The sequence below is a fragment of the Pangasianodon hypophthalmus genome, chromosome 23 (assembly GCF_027358585.1).
Source record: "Pangasianodon hypophthalmus isolate fPanHyp1 chromosome 23, fPanHyp1.pri, whole genome shotgun sequence".
Classification (NCBI taxonomy): domain Eukaryota; kingdom Metazoa; phylum Chordata; class Actinopteri; order Siluriformes; family Pangasiidae; genus Pangasianodon; species Pangasianodon hypophthalmus.
The window spans coordinates 1,697,119-1,721,544 of record NC_069732.1 but is presented as its reverse complement, the minus strand read 5'-3'; the positions used below and the strand labels follow the sequence as shown (position 1 = coordinate 1,721,544).

General features: G+C 35.3%; 2 protein-coding genes and 1 long non-coding RNA gene across 3 annotated transcripts; 1 reads left to right on the top strand and 2 right to left on the bottom strand.

The window, feature by feature from the left end:
• Window positions 1–232: 232 nt before the first annotated feature.
• spag1a (sperm associated antigen 1a) lies at window positions 233–17,206 on the bottom strand. Its single transcript, XM_034298433.2, has 8 exons — window positions 16,747–17,206; window positions 11,776–11,875; window positions 10,712–10,864; window positions 8,989–9,143; window positions 5,993–6,134; window positions 3,111–3,237; window positions 1,574–1,703; window positions 233–902 (listed from the first exon to the last, which is right to left on the bottom strand). Exons 1-8 carry the CDS (start codon window positions 17,075–17,077, stop codon window positions 898–900), a joined length of 1,143 nt encoding a protein of 380 aa, XP_034154324.1. The 5' UTR covers window positions 17,078–17,206; the 3' UTR covers window positions 233–897.
• Window positions 13,132–20,402, top strand: LOC128317246 (uncharacterized). Its single transcript, XR_008300793.1, has 3 exons — window positions 13,132–13,739; window positions 17,215–17,342; window positions 20,268–20,402. It is a non-coding gene; the product is annotated as an uncharacterized LOC128317246 (long non-coding RNA).
• polr2k (RNA polymerase II, I and III subunit K) lies at window positions 19,638–24,425 on the bottom strand. Its single transcript, XM_026946070.3, has 4 exons — window positions 24,329–24,425; window positions 24,021–24,083; window positions 21,921–22,013; window positions 19,638–19,828 (listed from the first exon to the last, which is right to left on the bottom strand). The coding sequence occupies exons 2-4, from the start codon at window positions 24,079–24,081 to the stop codon at window positions 19,806–19,808; spliced, it is 177 nt and encodes a 58-aa protein (XP_026801871.1). The 5' UTR covers window positions 24,082–24,083; window positions 24,329–24,425; the 3' UTR covers window positions 19,638–19,805.
• Between the last annotated feature and the right edge of the window lies 1 nt (window position 24,426).

The following is a 24,426-nucleotide window of genomic DNA, read 5'->3' as shown; positions in this document are numbered from 1 at the left end:
TATATATATATATATATATATATATATATATATATATATATATATATATATATATATATATATATATATATATAATTTTATTTTTTTTTTTAATGTACAAATGTGAAATACAATAAATAAATAATACAAATATCTATCTATATTTTTTAATAAAATATATATTATATAAACAGATACATTTTGCATATTTCACTAGAATTAACCAAATTAAAAATGATTAATAATTTCAGAATTAAATACAATAACAACCTGAACAATTATTTATGTGATGTTCTCATTTTAGACCTTTTTGTTTTAATTTTATATTTATATTTTTATTTATTGTATTTCATTTGTTCACATCGTCAGTGTTGTGTTTTTTTTTTTTTTAAATGAACAAAAAATAAAAACATCCACCTTCTTTAGGCTTTCTTACATTTTAAATAATTTTATTTATACATTAACCAAATAAAGGTTAAATAAAACATTAAACATTACATTTCTCTTTAATTTGAATTGGAGTTCTTTATGTCTTAATTTATTTATAGATTCAGAGCAGGGTTGTATTTAATAAAAGGAAGAGCTTAATGTGAATTTTATGATGATGATAAAGAGGTTTTTGAAGCGTCGTGCTGAGAGACAGTTTGGGGTTTGAATATCGGCACATGGCCACGCTGAGCGCCGATCAGCTCCCGCATCACGGCTAATCATTCATCTTCATCTTCATCTCCTTCCTGAATGAAGGAGGAACATGCAGAAGAGCATCCTCGTGTGTGTGTGTGTGTGTGTGTGTGTGTGTGTGTGTGTGTGTGCGTGTGTGTGTGTTTCTGTCTCTCGGCTGAAGCTCGTTGTCGTTCTGCTGGAAGACGAGTGCAGCTGTTCTGATTTTCTCATCGTTTATCGTCAGCGTGTAAATCATCAGCCTGAGAAGAACGAGAGGAGAACAGTGACGTTACGAACGCAGCTGAGCTCCGGGAAAATACGCCATAATCATAAAGCCATGAATCAGAATAAAAATAGAATAAACTTCGAATTAAAATCGAATTTTATTCCTTCAATTTCAGACAAAATTAATATAAAAAAAACATAATAATAACATAACAAATGAATAATAAACATATATAAAAGTTTTTGTTTCTGATTATTATTTTTTTATTATTATATTACATTTAATTTTTCTTTTTTTAAACAAACACAAACTGACACTTATTATTATTATTATTATTATTTACATTCGTATTATATTTCTCTTTGTCTGACAGAATTTTGATTTGAAGGCAACAAAATAAACAAATGATTAAAAATATTATAACTAAATGAATAAAGATGTGTTTAGAATAATAAAGAAAATGAATCTGATTAAAGTAAAATGATGTAAAAGATCTATAAATCTATGGATAAATAAAAACAATATAAATATATATATATTTTAATTTAGAAAAAAAGGTAAAGAAATGAAATACTATTTATTGTTTATGTTTATTATTTACGACTGGTGCAGTAAATATTCTTACACAATGGCATCCATTAAGGTTTTATAAGTTTGTGTGTGTGTGTGTGTGTGTGTGTGTGTGTGTGTGTGTGTGTTTCGTACCCTGAGTGTTTGACTCCAGCAGACTCTCCCTCAGCAGAACCGTGACCTCCTGTAGCTCCTGTTCAGCCTCACGGACATTCGGGTCCAAACGCAGAACCTCCTGCAGGTCAGAGCTGGACGACAGGAAGTCCTACACACACACACACACACACACACACACACACACACACACACACACACACACACAGAGTGTCAGTGATCTTATCTCTTGCTATTCTACACTTTCTAAATGAAGACCTGAAGGTGTTTGTACTGAAATGATTTTAGACTCTTCTGTTCAGTTCAGGATAAAACCGTCACGATAAACAATAAACAATAAACCTTCTGCTTTTTACACTTTGTTTATAAAAAGTTTAGATAAATCACGTGCTTTTCATTAAAAAAAGAAAAACGTAAATGTTAAAAATGTTAGTTTGTATAAGGTGAAAGAAGTTTGTATAAGAAGAAAGCAGTGTAGAGGCGTGTGAGAGAGAGTGAGGTGTAATAGTGTAGGAATCTCAGGTTGTTGTTATTGTTGTTGGTGGTGTTGGTGGTGTTGTTGGTGGTGTTGTTGTTGTTATGGTTGGTGGTGTTGTTGTTGTTATGGTTGGTGGTGGTGTTGTTGGTGGTGTTATTGTTGTTGGTGGTGTTATTGGTGGTGGTGTTATTGTTGGTGGTGGTGTTATTGTTGTTATTGGTGGTGGTGTTATTGTTGGTGGTGGTGTTATTGTTGTTATTGGTGGTGGTGTTATTGTTGGTGGTGGTGGTGTTGGTGGTGGTGTTACTGTTGTTGTTGGTGGTGGTGGTGTTGGTGGTGGTGTTACTGTTGTTGTTGTTATGGTTGGTGGTGGTGTTGTTGGTGGTGTTATTGTTGTTGGTGGTGTTATTGTTGTTATTGGTGGTGGTGTTATTGTTGGTGGTGGTGGTGTTGGTGGTGGTGTTGGTGGTGGTGTTACTGTTGTTGTTGGTGGTGGTGGTGTTGGTGGTGGTGTTATTGTTGTTGGTGGTGATGGTGGTGGTGTTATTGTTGTTGTTGTTGTTGGTGTTGTTGCTGGTGGTGATGGTGGTGGTGTTGTTGTTGTTGTTGGTGTTATTATTGTTATTGTTGTTGTTGATTGTGCTGTTATTGTTCTTGGTGTTATTGTTGTTGTTGGTGTTGTTGGTGTTGGTGGTGTTGGTGGTGTTACTGTTGTTATTGTTGTTATTGTTGTTGGTGTTGTTGTTGTTGTTGTTGATCGTGCTGTTATTGTTCTTGGTGTTATTGTTGTTGTTGGTGTTGTTATTGTTGTTGGTGTTGTTGGTGTTGGTGGTGTTACTGTTGTTATTGTTGTTGGTGGTGTTATTGTTGTTGTTGTTGGTGGTGTTATTGTTGTTGGTGGTGGTGTTATTGTTGTTGTTGTTGGTGGTGGTGTTATTGTTGTTGGTGGTGGTGGTGTTATTGTTGTTGTTGTTGGTGTTACTGTTGTTATTGTTGTTGGTGGTGTTATTATTGTTATTGTTGTTGGTGTTGTTATTGTTGTTGTTGTTGTATTAATATCAGGTGAGAGGTGCAGGTGACCTTCAGGCCTTTGTGAGCGAGCGCTCGTCTGTAAAACGCTTTCTTATTGTCCGGCTCCATCTGTAGCGCAGAGTCACAGTCCTGCCTCGCCTCGGCGAAACGGTCCAGCTTCAGGAAACACAGCGCTCTGAAATACACACACACACACACACACACACACACACACACACACATTTAGAGTTAACAGTGTTATAACACATGTATAACCGGAGTAAACCCAGATTAAACGTCTCTCAGACACCATGTGCTGCTGATTATGAACTGAGTTACGCTGCTGGAGGGAGGAAGAAAATAATAAAAGACAGAACTAAAGAAATAAGAAACAAATGGAAAGAGGGAATATGTGAGAGAGGACAAAAAGGAAAATAAATAAGATACCTTTTTATTTATTTATTTATTTTTAACCATTAATTTTTATGAAAGAGAAGCTGTGTGGTGAGATCATGTTATAATTTTTTTTACAATGAAATTTAATTTGTTTATCTTTTTTTTTACTCATTTCATTTATAAAAGAAAGACCAAAGCAAACAAAGGGAGGAATAGAGAGAGAGAGAGAGAGAGAGAAGGAGAGATAGAGAAGGAGAGATAGAAAGTAAGAATGAATAAAACCTGAAAAACTGCGCAAAAATAAAGGAAGGCAGACAATAAAAAGAGCAAGTAAAGAAATAAAAAAAAAGAAAAAGACTGAAAGAGAGAAATCATTAAGAGGATTCAGGGGAGTAAAAGAGAGAGAGAGAGAAAGAGAGAGAGAAAGAGAGAGAGAGAGTCCTGACAAACTGGTGGAAAAATGTTTTGCATAATCTTTGCTTTGTTTACTTGTTTGTTTTTTTCAACACTTTTTAAAAAAGTGACGCTGTGATGACATCATGATGAAAACACTAAACACCACACTGAACACTACAACAGTACAAACACCGCACCAAACACTACAAACACTACAAACATTGCACCAAACACTGCACTGAACACTACAACAAACGCTACAAACACCGAACCAAACACCACACTAAACCCTAAAAGAAACACTACAAACACTGCACTAAACACTACAGCACTACAAACTCCGCACCAAACACTACAAACACTAGAAACCTCACACCAAACACCGCACCAAACACTACTACAAACACTACAAACACTACAGTAAACACTGCACCAAACCTCACACAAAACACTACACCAAATACTACAGTAAACACTGCACCAAACACTGCAGTAAACACTGCAGTAAACACTGCAGTAAACACTACACCAAACACTGCAGTAAACACTACAGTAAACACTGCACCAAACACTGCAGTAAACACTACAGTAAACACTACACCAAACACTGCAGTAAACACTACAGTAAACACTGCACCAAACACTACAGTAAACACTACAGTAAACACTGCAGTAAACACTACACCAAACACTGCAGTAAACACTGCAGTAAACACTACAGTAAACACTGCAGTAAACACTGCACCAAACACTGCAGTAAACACTACAGTAAACACTGCAGTAAACACTGCAGTAAACACTACAGTAAACACTACACCAAACACTGCAGTAAACACTACAGTAAACACTACACCAAACACTGCAGTAAACACTACAGTAAACACTGCAGTAAACACTGCAGTAAACACTACAGTAAACACTACACCAAACACTGCAGTAAACACTACAGTAAACACTGCAGTAAACACTGCAGTAAACACTACAGTAAACACTACACCAAACACTGCAGTAAACACTACAGTAAACACTACACCAAACACTGCAGTAAACACTACAGTAAACACTACAGTAAACACTACAGTAAACACTGCAGTAAACAGGACAGTGATATAATGCTGCTGTAATCACTCGGAGTTACTCAGTGAGAGAATCAGGTACAAGTCTTTTGTTCTCTGCAGCAGGTGAAGGTCGATTCAAATACTACATTATTTACTATTCAAATTTTATAAGCCAATTATTCAAATTATTCTTCCTGCCCACACACACACACACACACACACAGATATACAAAATCACATTTTCGATAACAATTCTAAACTCTCGTTTTACTAGCAGATCATTTTTATCCTCAGTGCCACAAAGAAATTAAAACTTTCATTTTAAAACTAAACTTTTTATGTGTTTTGAGGATTTGATCAGAATCTGGATTTAAATTCACCTGAGACACGTTTAAATCTGATTTAAATCAGATTATTTAAGTGTAATAAATGAAATCTGGTTATTTAAATCTAATCATTTAAAACAGAATATTTAAATCCGATCACGTAAATCAGATCATTTAAAACCTATCCATTAAAATTGATTATTTAAATCTAATCATTTAAATCTCGTTATTTAAGACTGATTTAATAAATTGGATTATTTAAGTCTAATAATGTAAAACTGAATATTTAAATGAGTATATAAATCCGATCACATATTAAATGAAATCTGGTTATTTAAATCTAATCATTTAAAACAGAATATTTAAATTCGATCACGTAAATCAGATCATTTAAAACCGAAGCATTTAAAACTGATTATTTAAATCTGATCATTTAAATCTCGTTATTTAAAACTGATTAAACAAATTGGATTGTTTAAATCTAATAATGTAAATCTGAATATTTAAATGAGTATTTAAATCCGATCACGTAAATCAGATCATTTAAAATCTTTCCATTAAAACTGATTATTTAAATCTAATCATTTAAATCTCGCTATTTAAAACTGATTAAACAAATTGGATAGTTTGTATTTAAATCTGATCACATAAATCATATCATTTAAAACCAAACCATTAAAAATAGATTACGTAAATTTGATCATGGCTAACAAAATGCTTCACGGCGTGTGACCTGAGCTACGCTGCTGTAAAAGGATTAGCGGTTAGCTCGTACCTGTTGGTGTAGATGGAGCACTCGGCGGGTTTGAGAGCGATACACTCGCTGTATTTCTCCATCGCCCTCTCAAACTCGCCTCTCTTCACCAGATCGTTACCTTCCTGCTTCAGCAGAGTGAAACGCGCCTCGGCTTTTCTAGCTGCGAGGAAACGAAGACAAGAAAACATTTAAAAAATCTACTGTGAGACAACAAAATAAAAAAAAACAAACATGGCTTCCATCCTTTAATCTGTTTACAAAAGTGCAGTGAAATGTTATTAGCATTTTATTTATTTATTTATTTTTTTTAACAGTTTTTGTTACTTAGCTAACATAGCTAGTCAGCTAGCAAGTAGCAGGGTTCAGCTAATTAGCAAAAACTTCAGATGCAACATTCTGATCACTTAGCTAACATGCTCACCTAACAAGTTGACTATTAGCATAAGAATTAGCACAGGATATTAGGCTAATATTTACTTCCTGAGTAGCTTTTCTAAATTTCAACACTCTGCACTTTTAAAGACAAAAAAAAGGCCGCTGTCTAACATTACTATTTTCCCTCATTTAGCATTTAATCAGCATTCTGACAAAACTTTGCATTCAAATGAAATGATTTTAATCACTTCGCTAACATGTCTCAGCACATGAGTTAGCTAGTTAGCAAATGGAGGATTTCGATCCCATTCTCTATCAGCAATGTTAGCAACTGCTAAAAAATGGTTATATTTTACACTATGTTAATGCTAATTCACTCTGAAAATGATTTCACTCACATACTTGGCACTTTAGCTAGTTGCTAAATAGCAGCTGACAAGGGTAGCTAATTAGCAAGTTGGATAAGTTAGTTAGCAGTCCTCAGGAAGTGTTTGTTAAGCATCTGTGCTAGTAACAGAATAGCTAGTTATAATTTGTGCCTAATTGATTACTGATTATGTTTATGTTTATAGTCACTGCTAATGTTAACAATACAAACACCAACAAGTTTTATTTAAGTGTTATGAAATATTATAAATACTTCTGCGCTACAACGCCATGCTAGCACCCCCGTGCACCCCGCCCCTCCCCCACCCGCGAGACTCGAATGTCACTCGATCCGTCTTGTTCCATTACGAACGGTATCGCTTCAGTTACCCTTGTACATAATTCATTCAGCTAACAGACGCTGTGTTAGTGCTGACAAATACTGTCAGGTGTGTGTGTGTGTGTGTGTGTGTGAGTGTGTGTGAGTGCGTAAACCGGTCCGGGCGGCTCACTGTGTTTAAACTGCATAAGTCAACTAATCGTAATGAAAATCCGCTGACACACGAGGCCTGTTCACGCCGACTAACAACCGCGTTTATTCATTTTATTCTGAACATCGTGGCGTTAATGTCAGTGTTTAATGATGAATAATTGTTTTGTTGGTGTTTTAATGGATTTTGATGGAGAAAGCTGATGTGTTGGTGTTTATGATTGTGAGTGTAAATTTTGTAGTTTGTTAGTGTTTAATAAAAAATGTTGGTGTTTTATGCTGAATGTGAGTGTTTGTGAACAAGAGTGTTTAATGGTGAATGTATGTGTTTGATAGTGAACGTGAGGGTTTGATAGTGAACATGGGTGTTTGATGGTAAATGTGAATGTTTTATAGCGAATGTGAGTTTTTGATGGTGAATGTGAGTGTTTGACAGTGAACATGAGCGTGTTTGATAGTGAACGTGAGAGTGTTTGATAGTGAACGTGAGAGTGTTTGATAATGAACGTGAGAGTGTTTGATAGTGAACGTGAGAGTGTTTGATGGTGAACGTGAGAGTGTTTGATAATGAACGTGAGAGTGTTTGATAATGAACGTGAGAGTGTTTGATAGTGAACGTGAGAGTGTTTGATGGTGAATGTGAGTGTTTAATGGTAAATGTGAATAGTGAACGTGAGAGTGTTTGATGGTGAACGTGAGAGTGTTTGATAGTGAATGTGAGTGTTTGACGGTGAACGTGAGAGTGTTTGATAATGAACGTGAGAGTGTTTGATGGTGAACGTGAGAGTGTTTGATGGTGAACGTGAGAGTGTTTGATAATGAACGTGAGAGTGTTTGATAGTGAACGTGAGAGTGTTTGACGGTGAACGTGAGAGTGTTTGATAATGAACGTGAGAGTGTTTGATGGTGAACGTGAGAGTGTTTGATGGTGAACGTGAGAGTGTTTGATGGTGAACGTGAGAGTGTTTAATGGCGAATGTGAGTGTTTGCTGGTGAACATTGGTGTTGATGGTAAATGTGAGTGTTTAATGGCGAATGTGAGTGTTTGATGGTGAACGTGTGTTTAATGGCGAATGTGAGTGTTTGATGGTGAACGTGAGTGTTTAATGGTGAACATTGGTGTTGATGGTAAATGTGAGTGTTTTATAGCGAATGTGAGTGTTTGATGGTAAATGTGAGTGTGTGAATGTGTTTGTGAATGAGAGTTTGATGGTGAATATTGGTGGATTATGTGTTTTTTTTTTTTGGTGTTTTAATAAAGAATATTGGTGTTTGTGAATGTGGGTGTTTGATGGTGCTTTTTGGTAAATAATGAGGTTTGTTGGTGTTGAATGTGAGTGAAGAGTATTTGGGTTTGTCTGTGAATAAGGGGGCTTGGTGGATTGGGTTTCTGTTGGTGTGAGATGGTGTTTGATTGAGAAGATTGGCCTGTGATGGTGAATAGGAGTATTGGATGAAGGATGGTGGTGTTTGGTTGGGTTAGATGACAAATTCCGGTGCTTCATGGAGAATGTTGGTGTTTGATGGAGAGTGATGAAGCTTTCATGGGGTCTGATGGGGAGTTCTGGAGTACAGTAGAATGCAGTATGTTACAATTGGTGACTGTTAGATGATGTTGGTGTTTGATAATGTTTGAAGTTTGAAGTGTTAGATGGTGTTTGATAGTGTTTGAAGGAGGAAGTCGATATATAAGTATCTCAGTGAGACGAGATGATTTGGTGTTTGTGTAGAAGGTGATTTTGATCTTCTCAGAAGCAGTGATGTGTGTGTAATAATAACGAACCCTTCTCCTGTTCGGCTCTGGCTGCTCGTGCCTGGAGAACCTCATCGCTCGGTTCTTCCCTCCGGTGCTGCTGTGCTGAAATGGGAACGTTAGGAATCTCGGGAAGCTTCTCTCTCCAGTCAGGACCATCCTGCTCCATCAGCTGCTTTGTGATCCTGACGAAGAACACCACAGAAAAGTCCACAAAAAAATCAACAATCTCCACCTAAACACCTACAAACACCACTAAACACAACACACCTGGGTTTGGTGGTGTTTGTTGGAAAGTGCTGTGTTTAAAACACCAACATTCTTATTAAACACAGCACTTTCCAACAAACACCACCAAACCCAGGTGTGTTGTGTTTAGTGGTCCACAGTGAACATTTGAGTGAGGTCGAGAATGTTGGTGTTTGTTGGGGAGTACTGGTGTTTGATAAGAATGCTGATGAACATTGGTGTTTATGAGTGTTTGGTGGTGTTAGATTGGTTAAAAACTGTTAACAATTGTTGGTGTTTGATGGTAGTTTTGGTGTTTGATGGTAGGTTTCTGATGTTTAATGGAGAATAGTGGTGTTCATCTGTCTAATGTTGGTGTTTGACAATATTGCTATCTACTAGTTATATGATATCTGATGGTGTTTGATGTTGAATGTTGGTGTTTGATAGCAAATATTTATTGTTAAATGTCGCTGTTTGGTGGACAGTGTTGGCATTTGTTAGTTGCTAGTATCGGCTGGTATTTGATGGGTAATGATGATTTTATGATTTTTTTGTTGGTGTTTTATGGTTAACGTTGGTGTTTGATGGTAAATACTGCAGTTTGCTGGTGTTTCTATGGGCAATATTACTGCGTGATGGTAAATATGGGTAATTGTTGATGTATTTATGGCTAACATTGGTGTTATTTTTTGTTGTTTTATGGTTAATGTTGGTGTTCGTTGGTAAATAATGGAGTTTGTTAGTGTTTCTTATGGCTATCATCAGTGTTTGATGGTAAATATTAATGTGTGTTATGCTTAATGTTGGTGTCTCATTGCAAATTTAGGTGTTTGTTGGTGTTTTTATGTGTAATGTTAGTGCTTGATGGAACATATTGTTGTTTGTTGGTGTCTTTATGGTTAATGTTGGTGTTTTTCGGTAAACAATGGAGCTTTTGGTGTTTTTATGGTTAACGTCAGTGTTTGATTGTAAATATTAGTGTGTTTTATGCTTAATGTTGGTGTCTGATTTCAAATTTAGGTGTTTGTTGGTGTTTTTATGGTTAATGTTGCTGTTTGTTGGTAAATAATGGAGTTTGTTGGCGTTTGTATGGGGAATATTAGTACTTGATGGTATGTTGGACTTGTTGGTAGTTGGTGGTATGTTGGTGATTTTGTAGTTATTATTAGTGTCTGATAGTAAATATTGGTGTTTGTTGGTGTTTTTATGGTTAGTCTTGGTGTCAGATAGTAAATATTGGTGTTTGTTGGTGTTTTTATGGTTAATGTTGGTGTCTGATAGTAAATATTGGAGTTTATTGGTGCTTTTATGGTTAATGTTGGTGTTTGATGGAAAATATTGACAGTTGGTAGCATGTTTAAGGTTATATTTATGTCTGATGGTAAATATTGGAGTTTATTGATGTTTTATGATCAACATTTGTTGTATGTTGGTAAATATTGGAGATTGTTGGTGTTTTTATAGTTTACATTAGTGTTTCTTCATAATATGGGAAATTCTTGGTGTTCTAAGGTGTTTTTACCTGTGTACGCTGTCTTGAGCCGCCTGTACGCTGGAGTCGATCTGCAGGACAGTTTTGTAATCCACATACGCCTTCCTGTAGCGCTCCAGAGACTCGTAGGCCATCGCCCTGCGGAGGAGGGGCTTCAGGGAAAAGGGGCGGAGCTCCAGCGCACTGAGAGTTTAATAGGATGAGACAAAGGGATCAGAATTAATCTGTGTCTCTCTAGTACAGACAAGTCGTCAGACAATGAACACACACACACACACACACACAAAAACAGGCTGTAGAACTGCTCATTCATAAAACTTGGCCCAGGTTATACTTATTTATATACTTTTAAACTTTTTTTTGTAAACTTACACATGTATGTGTTTAATAGATGTTTAATAGACACAATAATGTATTTAATGGTTTAATGGTTGTGTTCTAAATTTTCCCTTTTTTTTAAAAACATGATGCACCGTGTCCAATGTTTTATTAACTGATTTTGAGACACCAGTTCTCATTTACTGTATTTAATTTATTTAGCTATTTATTTCGTTTTTTGAGCAACAGCTAGAGTGAAAAGTAGAATTTTAGACATACGGAATAAGACCCATGGAAAATCTGACCTTTTGTACAAAGGAGTTGGTAACATGGAAAATGGTAAAAATTATACATTTGCATAATTTAATTTAAACAATAAATTAATGCCGAATCGTGAAATCCTGAATATTCAAGATTCATTTCCTTTATTTGTCTTAATTTTTTTCTAAATTCTACAGCATATTGTTTATTTCTAGTTTAAATTTTTTAAATAAGTTCCACATTTTCGGTGTGATCTCAGACCTTTGGACCCCACAGAGTGTGTATATATATATATTAAAATACATCTTTATTAATATTAATAGTAACAGTAGATATTTTATAGAATATAAATACACTACTGCAGTGTAAGTGTTGGGTTAGTAGACAGGAGTGTTAGCAGCGTGTAGGACGGAGGTGAAGCTCATTTTAGCTCAGCTAATTGTGCTGAGCTTTAATCTCTCAGAGTGTGTGTGTGTGTGTGTGTGTGTGTGTGCATGTGTGTGTGTGTGTCTAACCTGGTGCAGTCCTGAATGCAGTCTGTACAGTTCCCATCTTTCAGATAGCAAGCAGCTCTGTTGGAGTACAAAATACACAGATCCTCAGGACTGTCAATACCTGTCAACACACACACACACACACACACACACACACACACAGGTCAGAAACTATGGAATTTGACACTGGAATCTGTGAACTGACTGTAAGATTAGAGTCTCAGAGACTCAACATAAAAATCAGTAACTTATTAGTTCAGTTATGAGTCAATTTCATAATGAACAGCAGGAGACCTCGAGAATCTCAGGGACTCATCACTGCAATCAGGGATTAAACACAGGGATTCAACACCGAACACTGAAACCAAGAAAGCGACACTCAAGTCAGAACTCAGAACTTTTACAAAATCAGGGTCAGGAACTGAAATCACTGAAATCGAAAATTCAACACCAAGAGTCAGGGACTCGACACGAAAATCAGGGAATCAGGGATTCAGGAACGTTTACGGAACTTAAACTTCGTATAAGGACAAAACGATGGTGTTAGGAACAGAAACAGAGACACAACACAGAGATCAGGGAAAGACAGGAATAGTCAGGGAAAGACAGGAATAGTCAGGGAAAGACAGGAATAGTCAGGGATAGTCAGGGAAAGACAGGTTTAGTCAGGGAAAGACAGGGATAGTGAAGGAAAGACAGGCATAGTCAGGGAAAGACAGAGAAAGACAGGGAAAGACGATGATAGACAGGGAAAGACAGGAATAGTCAGGGAAAGACAGGGAAAGACAGGAATAGTCAGGGAAAGACAGGGAAAGACAGGAATAGTCAGGGAAAGACGAGGAAAGACAGGGAAAGACAGGAATAGTAAGGGAAAGACGAGGAAAGACGAGGAAAGACAGGGGAGGTCGGGAATCATTGCTGCATGACTGGGAATTTGACACATGGACAAAGAGACTCACAGAAATGAACACAGCAAGTCAGATTCAACACTGAATACAGAGTCTTTAACCACAACATCAGTAAATTAGGGACTCGGCCACAACATCAGGCCCCTGACTAAGCGGGTTACTGAACACTGAACTCAGCAAAAGAAATTAAGGGTAAATTCAGGACTCAGCACTGAAATTCCAAAATCAGCAAAGCAGGTACTGACAAGCTTCACTAACTTACATGTGACACTAACACAAGTACACACCCAACACACACACACACACACACACACACACACACACACACACACACACACACAGTTAATACAGGAAGTTGTGTAATTGTGTTTCAGTTTCAAAAGGAAGAAAAAAAATCGTAGGAAGAAAAGAAGAAAAGAAAGACATCTGTGTTAAAGACAAATTAGGAACAAATCTCTTTTAGTCCTCCATCAGTTTTATCTTTGTCCTTTAATTAATGCTAGAAACAGATTTTTTAGATAAAGATCGATTTTTTTATATAACGCTGTAAACACCGTAAACATTTGATGTAAACAGCGTTTACATTTTCTGTCTTTGGCTTTATATAAGTGGGATTTCTCATGAAGAATCTTTTGAGAAAAATATTAAAAAGTCGTTACAATTAATATCAACTTTGCATTTTTCCGTTTAGCTTAGTTTTATTTTTTTTCTAATTTTTCATTTTTCAGTCATTTCTAGAAGTTTCTTCACTCAAAGTTCACACTTCCTCTGGATCTAAGAATGATCTAAAACATCTGGATTATAAATATTAAGCAAAAACACTTTCCTGATGCGGCTATTAGTGCGATTCTTACTCTTAATGTCCAGAACCTTCATATAAAATAAAGTCTATAAGTTTATAAATTTCAGAAAATCGCACATGTGGAATTTATTCGCATTAAAAGGCCTCCAGGAAGCGCATTAATTACCGGATTATTTTTATTTGTTTATATTTTATAGGAAAGGAGCGTGTGTATACGAAAGCTGACCAGACTGATGAAAATAATCTGATACAACACAGATACTCCAACCTTTCAGGTACATAATAATAATAATAATAATAATAATAATAACAATAACACAATAGTTTTAATAGAGATTTCTTATTAACTGTAATATCTGCATTATTCCATGACAAACATAAATGTCCAGCAAATTATGATCAATAAGATTAATAACTCAGTAACGAGGAATGATGACAGATAAAAATGTAGACTATGACATTGTTTTTCTATAAAATATGAAAATATCAGATTGAATATATAATTCAGAAAGAAAAAAGTTCTTTTTAAGATTATTTACACACACATACACTATAAACCCTAATGTTGTTTTTACTTAAACAATCACGTCCTCACGACTAAACATTACTTCAAATGTCGCGTTTTGTTCCAATAAATCAAAAAAATCGAAGTTGGTTTAACTTTTATATCTACAAAATACATAAACTTAAGATTTAAAGTGTTATGAACTCAAATTCATGATTCATTAAAATAGCTCACTCTGCTCTTTCTGTGATGTGATTGGCCATGCGAGGATTTCCGCCTAGCAACAAGAGAACTAACGCTCTGATTGGTGGATAACTGTAAAAGGCGGGTCCTCGTGGTCTGGTCTGTTGCTGGTACTGGTGTAGTGAAGTTCTAGAGATCATCATGAGCAGCAGATACGACTCCGTGTGTGTTTACAAAGAAACGGCAATCATGGAGAGGATGATTTGTAAATAAAGTTGCTAAAAAGCGTTAATTTCCGTTATGTATGGAGACTTTTGGGACGCCGTATGTAGTACGCTTAAGTACTTAAGTGAACTTAAGTGATAAAACTGAAATAATCATCTTTGGTCCACCAGTCTCATCCGCTGGTATCGGTAATCAGATAGGTACGCTGTCTTCCAGTGTGCGTGATTGCGTGTTATTCCAGATCCTTCACTGTGTTTTGATGAGCAGATTAATGCTGTTGTCAAAAGCAGCTTCTTTCAGTTGAGATCTGTTGCTAAAATCAGGAAGGTGCTATCTAAGCAGGATCTGGAATTTGTTATTCATGCATTTATAACATCACGGTTGGTCTACTGTAATTCTCTGTATCTGGGGTTGTGTAAGACCGCTCTAGATCGCCTGCAAATGATGCGAAATGCAGCGGCCAGACTTTTGACTAGCATCAGGAAGCGTGAGCACATTACTCCTGCACTTTTCTCTCTTCACTAAGTTTAAAATGTTATTATTTGTTTTTAAAGCTTTGCATGGGCTCCACAGTACACATGTGATCTCCTTCTTCCATACACTGCCCCAAGATCTCTTCGATCATCAAGTCAGTTACTCCTTTCACTCTCACGTTCACGTTCCAAAGCTAAACGTGACAGGGCTTTCTCAGTCCCAGGCTCTGGAATAGTCTCGCTTTTCATATAAGATCATCCTCCTCTAGTGTTCAAATCCTCCCTGAAGACTCACTTTTATTCTTTATCTTTTAATTCAGTCTGAGCCTGGAAAATGTCCATTTGTCTTCTGCTATTTCGTATTGTTAAATGTTTTTGTGTATAGATTTGCTTTATACTACTTGTACAGCACTTTGTTTTCAACTTCAGTTGTGTTTAAATGTGCTTTATAAATAAATCAACTAAACTAAACATTTCAGTACGCTGGTTCCCTGGTGGTTAGCGGCTAGCGTGAGGCGCTCCCACGGCCATGGCCCAGGTTCGATTCACGGTCCATAAACGATAAACACGTTATATGAGCACCAAGTTAAGTGAAATTAACACTTTAAGTACAGTCTACATGAGCACCAAGTAAAGTGAACTTCAGTATACAAGTTTTGGGAGAAATTACTCAGTGAAACTAAGGGAACGAGTTACGCAATCAGCCGAGTCCAGTCACCGCGTTAGTGTATAGTGGAGCTTCCTGTGACTCATCACATGATCATGAAGCAGGAAACTGGTGTCCCGACACACCCTCGGGTTGGAGATGACACTTTTAAACACTTTTCACATTTAAACCAAGAGAAAGTATAAAAAAAATGTAAGCAAAGTCTAAAAAAGCAGCCCAGGTTTATCTATACGTGATTATTTCTCTGTCAGGTTATTATTAAAGTGAACACAACACAACGTCCAGGTCAGTAACACGTGCTGATAGAAATGAAAAAGATTATTAAATAACCGATATATATATATTTATATATTTATTATTATATATTAAATATAATGTTTGGTATAAAATATCAGACAGAACTGTATTTATTTAAGTCACTTCCTAAAACATTTATCTTTTTATATATAGATATATATATATTATCAAATTGAAAAAGTTAAAAAAGAAAAAGTCTTCTTCTGCTCTTGACGCTGAAAGATTTTCTGGGTTGTTTTACTATCCTTGTGAGGACCTTCTACTGACATCACTGTTACTGATGTGCTACAACTACATCTGACCTTTAACCTCAGGAACCAAACACACACACACACACACACACACACACACTTTAACCCCAAGTTCAGGTTTTTCATTTAAACAGAGAGTGTAATTTATTCTCACAGATTATTAATGAAGTGAGATTTGATTGTTGTGTTATGACTGTGTCCTTAAACATTAAACTTTTCTATTTTTTTTTTTAAAAATCTGAAATATAATATTTGGTACAAAATTTCAGATAGAACCTGGATTTATTATTATTTTTTATTTAAATTTAAAGCCAACTTTAAATTTTAATTGTCTAATTTATGATTTAAATAATAATAATTAAAAAAAACTCTGTTCTTGATCCTGAAAGAATTATATCCTGAAATATATAGTTATATATTTTTTAAAGTGCTTATTTTCACACACACACACACACACACACACACACAGCACTATGTTGATTCTTCCGGGTTCCTCGTGACGTCACGATGACGCTGTCAAAACAACACACTACTTGACACTGTTACGCCTTCTGTCTATCTCTACATCATCATTATGATTATTATTATGATGATGATGATGATTGATGATGATGTTGATGATGATGATGATGATGAGGAGGAGGAGAAGTGTTATGAAGTGTGAGGAGCTGATCACTGCACCTGACTGTGTGTACCCGTCTATGGCCTGGGTGTACTTCTCCAGCGCGTGCCCGAACTGTCCGCTCTTAAACAGCATGTTGCCCTCGTTTTTGAGGCGCGCGAGCGCAGGGGGCAGATCCCCGGCGGGGGCGTCGAGGTTCACCGCGTGCGTTCCGGCGTTTCCGGTTTCCGCCTCGTCTCCCCGCCGCTCTGCCTCCGCGGCGTGAGCGCCGTTCGCGTGCGCCGGCTTCTTCCCCTCCGAGCTTCCGGGATTCCCCTCGCGAGCTCTGCTGCGCGCCGGGCTCGCGACACCGGAACTCGCACCCGCGCTCTTCTTCTGCGCGTTACCCATTTACACCACTTAAAAAAAAAATATTAAAAAATCAAACACACACTCATATATATATATATATATACACACACACCCTAAAACATCCTGTCTTTCTCTCTCTCTCCCTCTCTCTCTCTCTCTCTCTCTCACCACTACAGCCGGGGAAACCCCGCCCCCTGCAGACTCGACCCGCACTGACGTCACACAGTGGGCGGGGCTTGTGTAATGCAGCAAAAACCACAGACCCGTAACACCTACAGCGCTAAATGATTCTTTCTTTTTTAAGGTGAGTCGACTCACTGAGTTCACTACATTCGAATCTTCCTACATTCGAATCACTTCGAATCTTTTACTCACTGATTCGCACGGACTCATTAAATATTTTAAATAATGAATAATATCATATTTATCATTTTAATAATACTTTATTATACTAAAATATTTTAATAAGTAAAAGAGTCGATTCATTTAGTTCACTATAATCAAATGATTCGAATCTTTTACTCACTGATTCCTTAGGACTCGTTTAATATTTTAGATAATGAATAATATCATATTTATAATTTTTAATGATGCATTTTAGCAAATTAGTAAACATGACGAATAATTTTATACTAAAATATTTTAACAAGTAAAAGAGTCGATTCATTTAGTTCACTGCACTCAAATGATTCGAATCTTTTACTCACTGATTCGTACAGACTCATTTAATATTTTAGATAATGAATAATATCATATTTATCATTTTTAATAATACATTTTAGTATAATTAGTAAACATGACAAATAATTTTATGCTAAAAATATTTTAATAAGTAAAATATTCGATTCATGTAGCTTACTACACTAAAATGATTCGAATCTTTTAATCACTGATTCGTACAGACTCATTTAATATTTTAGATAATGAATAATATCATATTAACTATTTTAATAATATATTTATTAAGTGTGAAGAATAATATAATAAAAATATTTTTATTTTTGTAAATAAAAGATTTGATTAATTTAGTTCACTACACTCAAATGATTCAAATATTTTACTCCCTGATTCATACAGATTCGTTTAATATTTTAAACAATGAATAATACCATATTAATCATTTTAATAATATATTTTGTAAGCACAAAGAATAATATAATAATAATTTTTGTAAGTAAAAGATTTGACTCACTGAGTTCACTGCACTCAAATGATTCGAATCTTTTACTCACTGATTCGTACGGACTCATTAAATATTTTAGACAATGAATAATATCATATTTATCATTTTAATAATAGTAATAAAAATTTGCATAATTAGTAAACATGAAGAATAAATTTATATTAAAATATTTTAGTAAATCAAAGATTCGATTCATTTAGTTCACGACACTCAAATGATTCGAATATTTTACTCACTTTATTATTATAAAATATTTTTAATAGTAATAATAAATTATACTAATAAATTTAACAGGATTAGTAAATGTCAGATATAAGTTCTGAATAATTTAATTATATAATTAAAATTAATTATTGTTATAATTTTAATAATAACCAATATGACTCAATTAGTTCACTGAACACTGATTCATTAGGGTTTAAATCTTTATATAATAATAATAATAATAATAATAATAATAATAATAATAATAATAATAATCTCACTTACCTCTGTACCATAAAATGATCAGAATATTTTACTCAACATGTTGTGTTTTTTTAAATAATAAATTATTAATAGTAGCATTACAGAACTATTTTAATAATAATAAATTTTATTAATAATTTTAATCTGATTAGTGAATGAAATAAATCTTTCAGTGTGTAAAAGATTCATTTTTTTTTTCAGGAAAAGGACATATTTACATTGTTTTATAGAATATATAAGAATATATAAGAATATGTTAATTTGTAAAATAACAATGAATTCTTATTTTTAAATTATTTTCATTATAATAAATAATACAAGTCTTAGTATTAATTAGTTTACTACACAAAATATATTTATTTAAAATCCGTACAAAAGAATATGAGAGTTGGAGTAATTTATGTGTGTGTGTGTGTGTGTGTGTGTGTGTGTTAGTCATTATAATACACACCAGTTAAACTCTCAGCTTCAAACTTGAGCTTTTAATCATTATCTAATTACCAATATTAGTATAAAAATTAAAAAATAAATAAAAATACTGCAACAAAAAATAAAAACTATAATCCTATGGAATTTTTACTACATAAACATAAGTATTTATATTTTATATATAATGTCATATATTAGATTTTATTAAATGCGTTATATTTATCATAGTATTTATCATTTTATCTTTTGCTTTTAGAGTGTTTTAGTAAAATACAGGAGTACGTCCTGCTGAAGCAGTTAAAGCTTAGCACGTACGTGTGTGTGTGTGTGTGTGTGTGTGTGTGTGTGTGTGTGTGTGTGTGTGTGTGAGAGATGGTGTAGTATTTAATAGAGACGTGAAGTCTTTATACTTGATGTGTTTTAACTCGTATGATGATGACGTGGCTGATGCAGTTTCCTCGTCTGTACAGAAAAATCCCAGAAGCCACACAGGATTTATAAACCAACAGTTTCAACACAAACAGGACAATGACTCAGCTTTTTTTTTTTTTTTTTAACACAAAACTGTATTTGAAAATTTAACTTCTACAAACACTTATTTACAATTTCAAACTAAAATGGAGAAAAAAAACAAAAAAAAAACTAAAGGGTTTCAGCTCGGAGCAGGAAAATCTGTTGGGTTGGAGTTCATCGGGCGTCGAACACGACCACTGGAAACCAGAGTTAAGGAATAAACACACACACACAAACACACACACACACAAACACACACACACACAAACACACACACACACACACAAACACACACACAAACACACTGGAGACTCCTTCCATAAATGTTAAACATCTCCTTACAGAAAACGTCACCATATCAACAATTTCTTAATCCCTTTTTTTTTTTTTACGTGAAGCGTCCGCTGTACACGTCCCTGTGAATGAGCTGTTACTATAGCAACCGTAACGTATCAGAATGAGCGCATTAATATAAATCTGCACTACTGTCAGAGCTGCTGTTATAGAAAACTAATCAACTCCTTCTGACCAATCAGAATGCAGAACTCAGCAGCGCTGTGGTGTAACTACTGTTAATATAATGACTTTAGTTTTATTAAGGAATGAAACCCTGTGGATTTGTTTCTAATCTCTCAGAGGAGAGAAACTGTGATGAGGAGTTAAAGTCCACACGGAGCTCAGAGAGACAGGAACAGACACGAGAGCCGAAAGTAGTGCAGCGTGGAGAGAATCAGGACACGAGAGAGAAGAAGAGCACGACGTCAGGACCGAGTGAGAATAAATCACACTCATCATCATCATCAATATCATCACTACTATCATCATCACTATCATCATCACTATCATCATCATCACCATCATCATCATCATTACTATCATCATCACTATCACTATCATCACTATCACTATCATCATTACTATCACTATCATCATCATCATTACTATCATCATCATCACTATCATCACTATCACTATCATCATTACTATCACTATCATCATCATCATTACTATCATCATCACTATCACTATCATCACTATCACTATCATCATTACTATCACTATCATCATCATCATTACTATCATCATCATCACTATCATCATTACTATCACTATCATCATCGTCATCACTATTGTCGTCATCACTATCATCATCACTATCATCATCACTATCATCATCGTCATCACTATCGTCATCACTATCACTATCACTATCATCATCACTATCATCATCATCACTATCATCATCATCACTATCATCATCATCATCACTATCATCATCATCACTATCATCATCATCACTATCATCATCACTATCGTCATCATCATCACTATCATCATCATCATCATCACTATCGTCATCATCATCACTATCATCATCATCACTATCGTCATCATCATCACTATCGTCATCACCATCACTATCACTATCATCATCACTATCACCATCGTCATCACTATCACCATCGTCATCATCATCACTATCATCATCATCACTATCATCACTATCGTCACTATCATCATCATCACTATCATCATCATCATCATCATCACTATCATCATCATCACTATCATCATCATCACTATCATCATCACTATCATCATCATCACTATCATCATCATCACTATCACCATCACTATCGTCATCATCATCACTATCGTCATCATCACTATCGTCATCACCATCACTATCATCACTATCATCATCATCATCATCATCACTATCGTCACCATCACTATCGTCACCATCACTATCGTCACCATCACCACTATCATCATCATCATGTCACTTTTCTGTGATTTCTCTGCATGTTGTCATTATTTCCGCTGCTCAGTGAGTCATATCTTGCACTTGACATTCTTTGCTTTCACCATTTACATTTACGGCATTTGGCAGACGCCCTTATCCAGAGCGACTTACATTTAATCTCATTTTTTATACATCGGAGCAGTTGAGGGTTAAGGGCCTTGCTCAAGGGCCCAGCAGTGCTGGGGACTGAACTCATGACCTTCAGTAGTCCAACGTCTTAACCACTGAGCTACCACTGCCCACATGTTAAAGTATTGGCACCCTTGGCCCTGTTTGTTTCACTCGTCACGACAAAATCTCTGTATCTCCTGTTCAGTTTTTATTTATCTTCTGAATTTTCAGCAGTATCTCAATAACCACTAGTCTCCGCCCACACTGTAAACTCCTCCTACTTTCACAGGTACTGATAGATGATTGAGACACATACACACACACACGCACACACACACACACATACACACAGAGGAAGTAATAAAGGATACGTCTCTTCGTCCTCTTCTTGTACATGATTCTGTAGCCGCACTCTCTGCAGCGGATCGGGTCTCTGGCCTTGATCTCATTTTCTGTGTGACACTCTGAGCATCGAAGGAAAAAAAAATATATATATATATATATATATATATATATATATATATATATATATAAAAAAAACTACTTTAAATCTTTAACAACAAGCACATGATTGGAAATAACTTTCATAAGCTTCCAGATCCAACTACAACGCATCAGACAACCTGGAGATTAAATACACGCCACAACATGGATAAATAAAAATCTGTGTGTGTGTGTGTGTGTTTAATCAGAGGATGTAGCTCATGCTAAACATCAAATTATAGATTAAATTAAATATAAAACTGCTTCCATGGCACAGGAAATAAGGCTCCTTTCGTTAGCTCTGTTCAGACGGGATTAGTTTTCCACGTGGAGGTTCGTAATGTGATTAATATTTAAGGATCTCTGGGATTTTAATCTGAATCCGTCATGTCAGGAATATTTTACAGAAAGTTCTCCGTGTATTTCCTCTTCTATAAACTGAGCAGCAGTAAGAACTCCAGGTAATATACAGTTCTGTGCAAAAGTCTTAGACACATGTAAAGAAAGGCTGTAGAGCAAAGACGACTTCAAAAATAATGAAATGTTTCTACATTAAAAATCCTATAAAGAGCAGTAAACAGTAATAAATGAAATAAAGTCAGTATTTAATGTGACGATCCTTCACTTTAAATAAATAAAGCAGTATCTGAGGTGCAGTGTGTGCAGTTTTATAAGGAAATGAGCTGGAAGTGTTACTGAGCATCTTGCAGAAGCAGCCACAGTTCTTCTGGAGACTTTGACTGTCGACTCGCTTCTTATTTCTGCAGCGAAACCCAGCAGCCTTCATTATGTTTTTATCTGAAAAGTGTCTCTTATGGAATCTGCTGCTTTCTTTACTGACATACAAACATTTTTCTGGAACATTTCATTTTGTGCTGGAAAACTAATGTTTGGAATCTAAAATGGTTTTTGTACGGAATCAATAATGTAGAAGTCAGAAAATAAACATCTGTAACAAAGTTTGTTCTAAAAAACTAAAAAAAAATATGCACAGTACTGTACATATATCCTGTCTGAACTGACGTGTCGGTAAAGAATGCGTTATATCCTGTAGGAAAAGACGGTTTGAGCTTGTTTTTTATTTTTTAAAAAAGGATAAAGACACTCCAGGAAGCGCTCGTGCCTGCAGTAAGGCTGTACAAGGACAGAATTAGACTCTTTGAATAAGAAAACTATAAAGATCGTAAATGTTTGTGAGCTTTACAAAGTATTTATTTGATCGTTAGATACTCAGCTGTGTTTATTTTGTTCTTTATGATAGTACCTTCCTCTGGCTCCTTCTGTTTACTTTATTTCTTCTTCTTTACTGTTTTCTAAGTGGTTTATACACACTTAACTCTATAATGTTGAATATTTGCAACTGAACAACAGTGTATAATGTTCATGTTTCTTGAATTTAAAAAAAAAAAAAAAAAAAAAAAAAGGAAACACTCGTTCTTTTCTCTTTTCTATCAAAATGCAAAACAATAAAATACAGACAGAACAATCTTTGTGTGTTAACGTGAGGTGTGTGCAGTACGCGTGGAGCTTTTTACACACACACGGATCACTCATCACGTGTGAATCGAATCAGACGTCTTCCGACATCATCGCTTAACACGCTTACGCCTGGAAAACTAATCCCATCCGAATACTGCTGGAGAAAGGTAGAATACGGCGTAATCTCTCCAGATACGTGCACACGCAGTCTGAACACAAATCCCTGAGATATTACAATATAATAATCACATTATTATCAATAATCAGACGGAAAACTAATCCCGTCCAAACAGGGCTCTTTACCTACACAATCAGACACCATGATCTGATATCTCACACTCACACACACACACACACACACACACACACACACACACACAGATCTAAGTCATGACTGAATGTAAAAGAAGAGTTTCTACAGTCTGTATAGTAATGTGAGTTAATATTAACATTAATATTTAAACATATTCCTACATATTAACTCTATAATGTTGGCTAAATATCTTCACCTCCACAGATGTAGATCATGGGCTGCTGTTTAGGAGGCTGCATGTCCTTCTGGGAATCCATTTCTGAAAACAAAACTCTAAAAAGGTTAACTAAAGAAAAGAAATAAATAAATAATTTGGATTTAAATCAACTGGCTAGTTAGCTAGCTATGTAAATCTAGCAAGCTAGTTAGCACATTAGCTAGCAAGCGCATGTGAACTGTCAACAAAATAAACAAACAAATGTATCAGTTAGATTTAGGATTTATTTTATAATCTTACTTTATAATTATTAAGTACTAAAACAATAAACTAGACAGCTAGCTTACCACCAACAAACGTGCGTTAGGGCCGCGCTGTTATTTGCGCATGCGCACTGCTGAACCAGAACGTTCTGCGCATGCGCGCTGTTCAAAGAGAGCTCTTG

Bases quoted from the DNA above. Each gene is read 5' to 3' on its own strand.
- polr2k (XM_026946070.3), bottom strand. From the start codon at position 24,081: ATGGATTCCCAGAAGGACATGCAGCCTCCTAAACAGCAGCCCATGATC. The intron at 22,014-24,020 runs GTGAAGATATTT...TTCGATGCTCAG, and splicing joins CATGATCTACATCTGTGGAG to AGTGTCACACAGAAAATGAG. The intron at 19,829-21,920 runs GTATCCTTTATT...TCTGGTTTCCAG, and splicing joins CAAGAAGAGGACGAAGAGAC to TGGTCGTGTTCGACGCCCGA.
- spag1a (XM_034298433.2), bottom strand. From the start codon at position 17,077: ATGGGTAACGCGCAGAAGAAGAGCGCGGGTGCGAGTTCCGGTGTCGCG. The intron at 9,144-10,711 runs GTAAAAACACCT...GTTCTTCGTCAG, and splicing joins GCTCAAGACAGCGTACACAG to GATCACAAAGCAGCTGATGG. The intron at 3,238-5,992 runs GTACGAGCTAAC...TGTGTATTTCAG, and splicing joins TGCTCCATCTACACCAACAG to AGCGCTGTGTTTCCTGAAGC.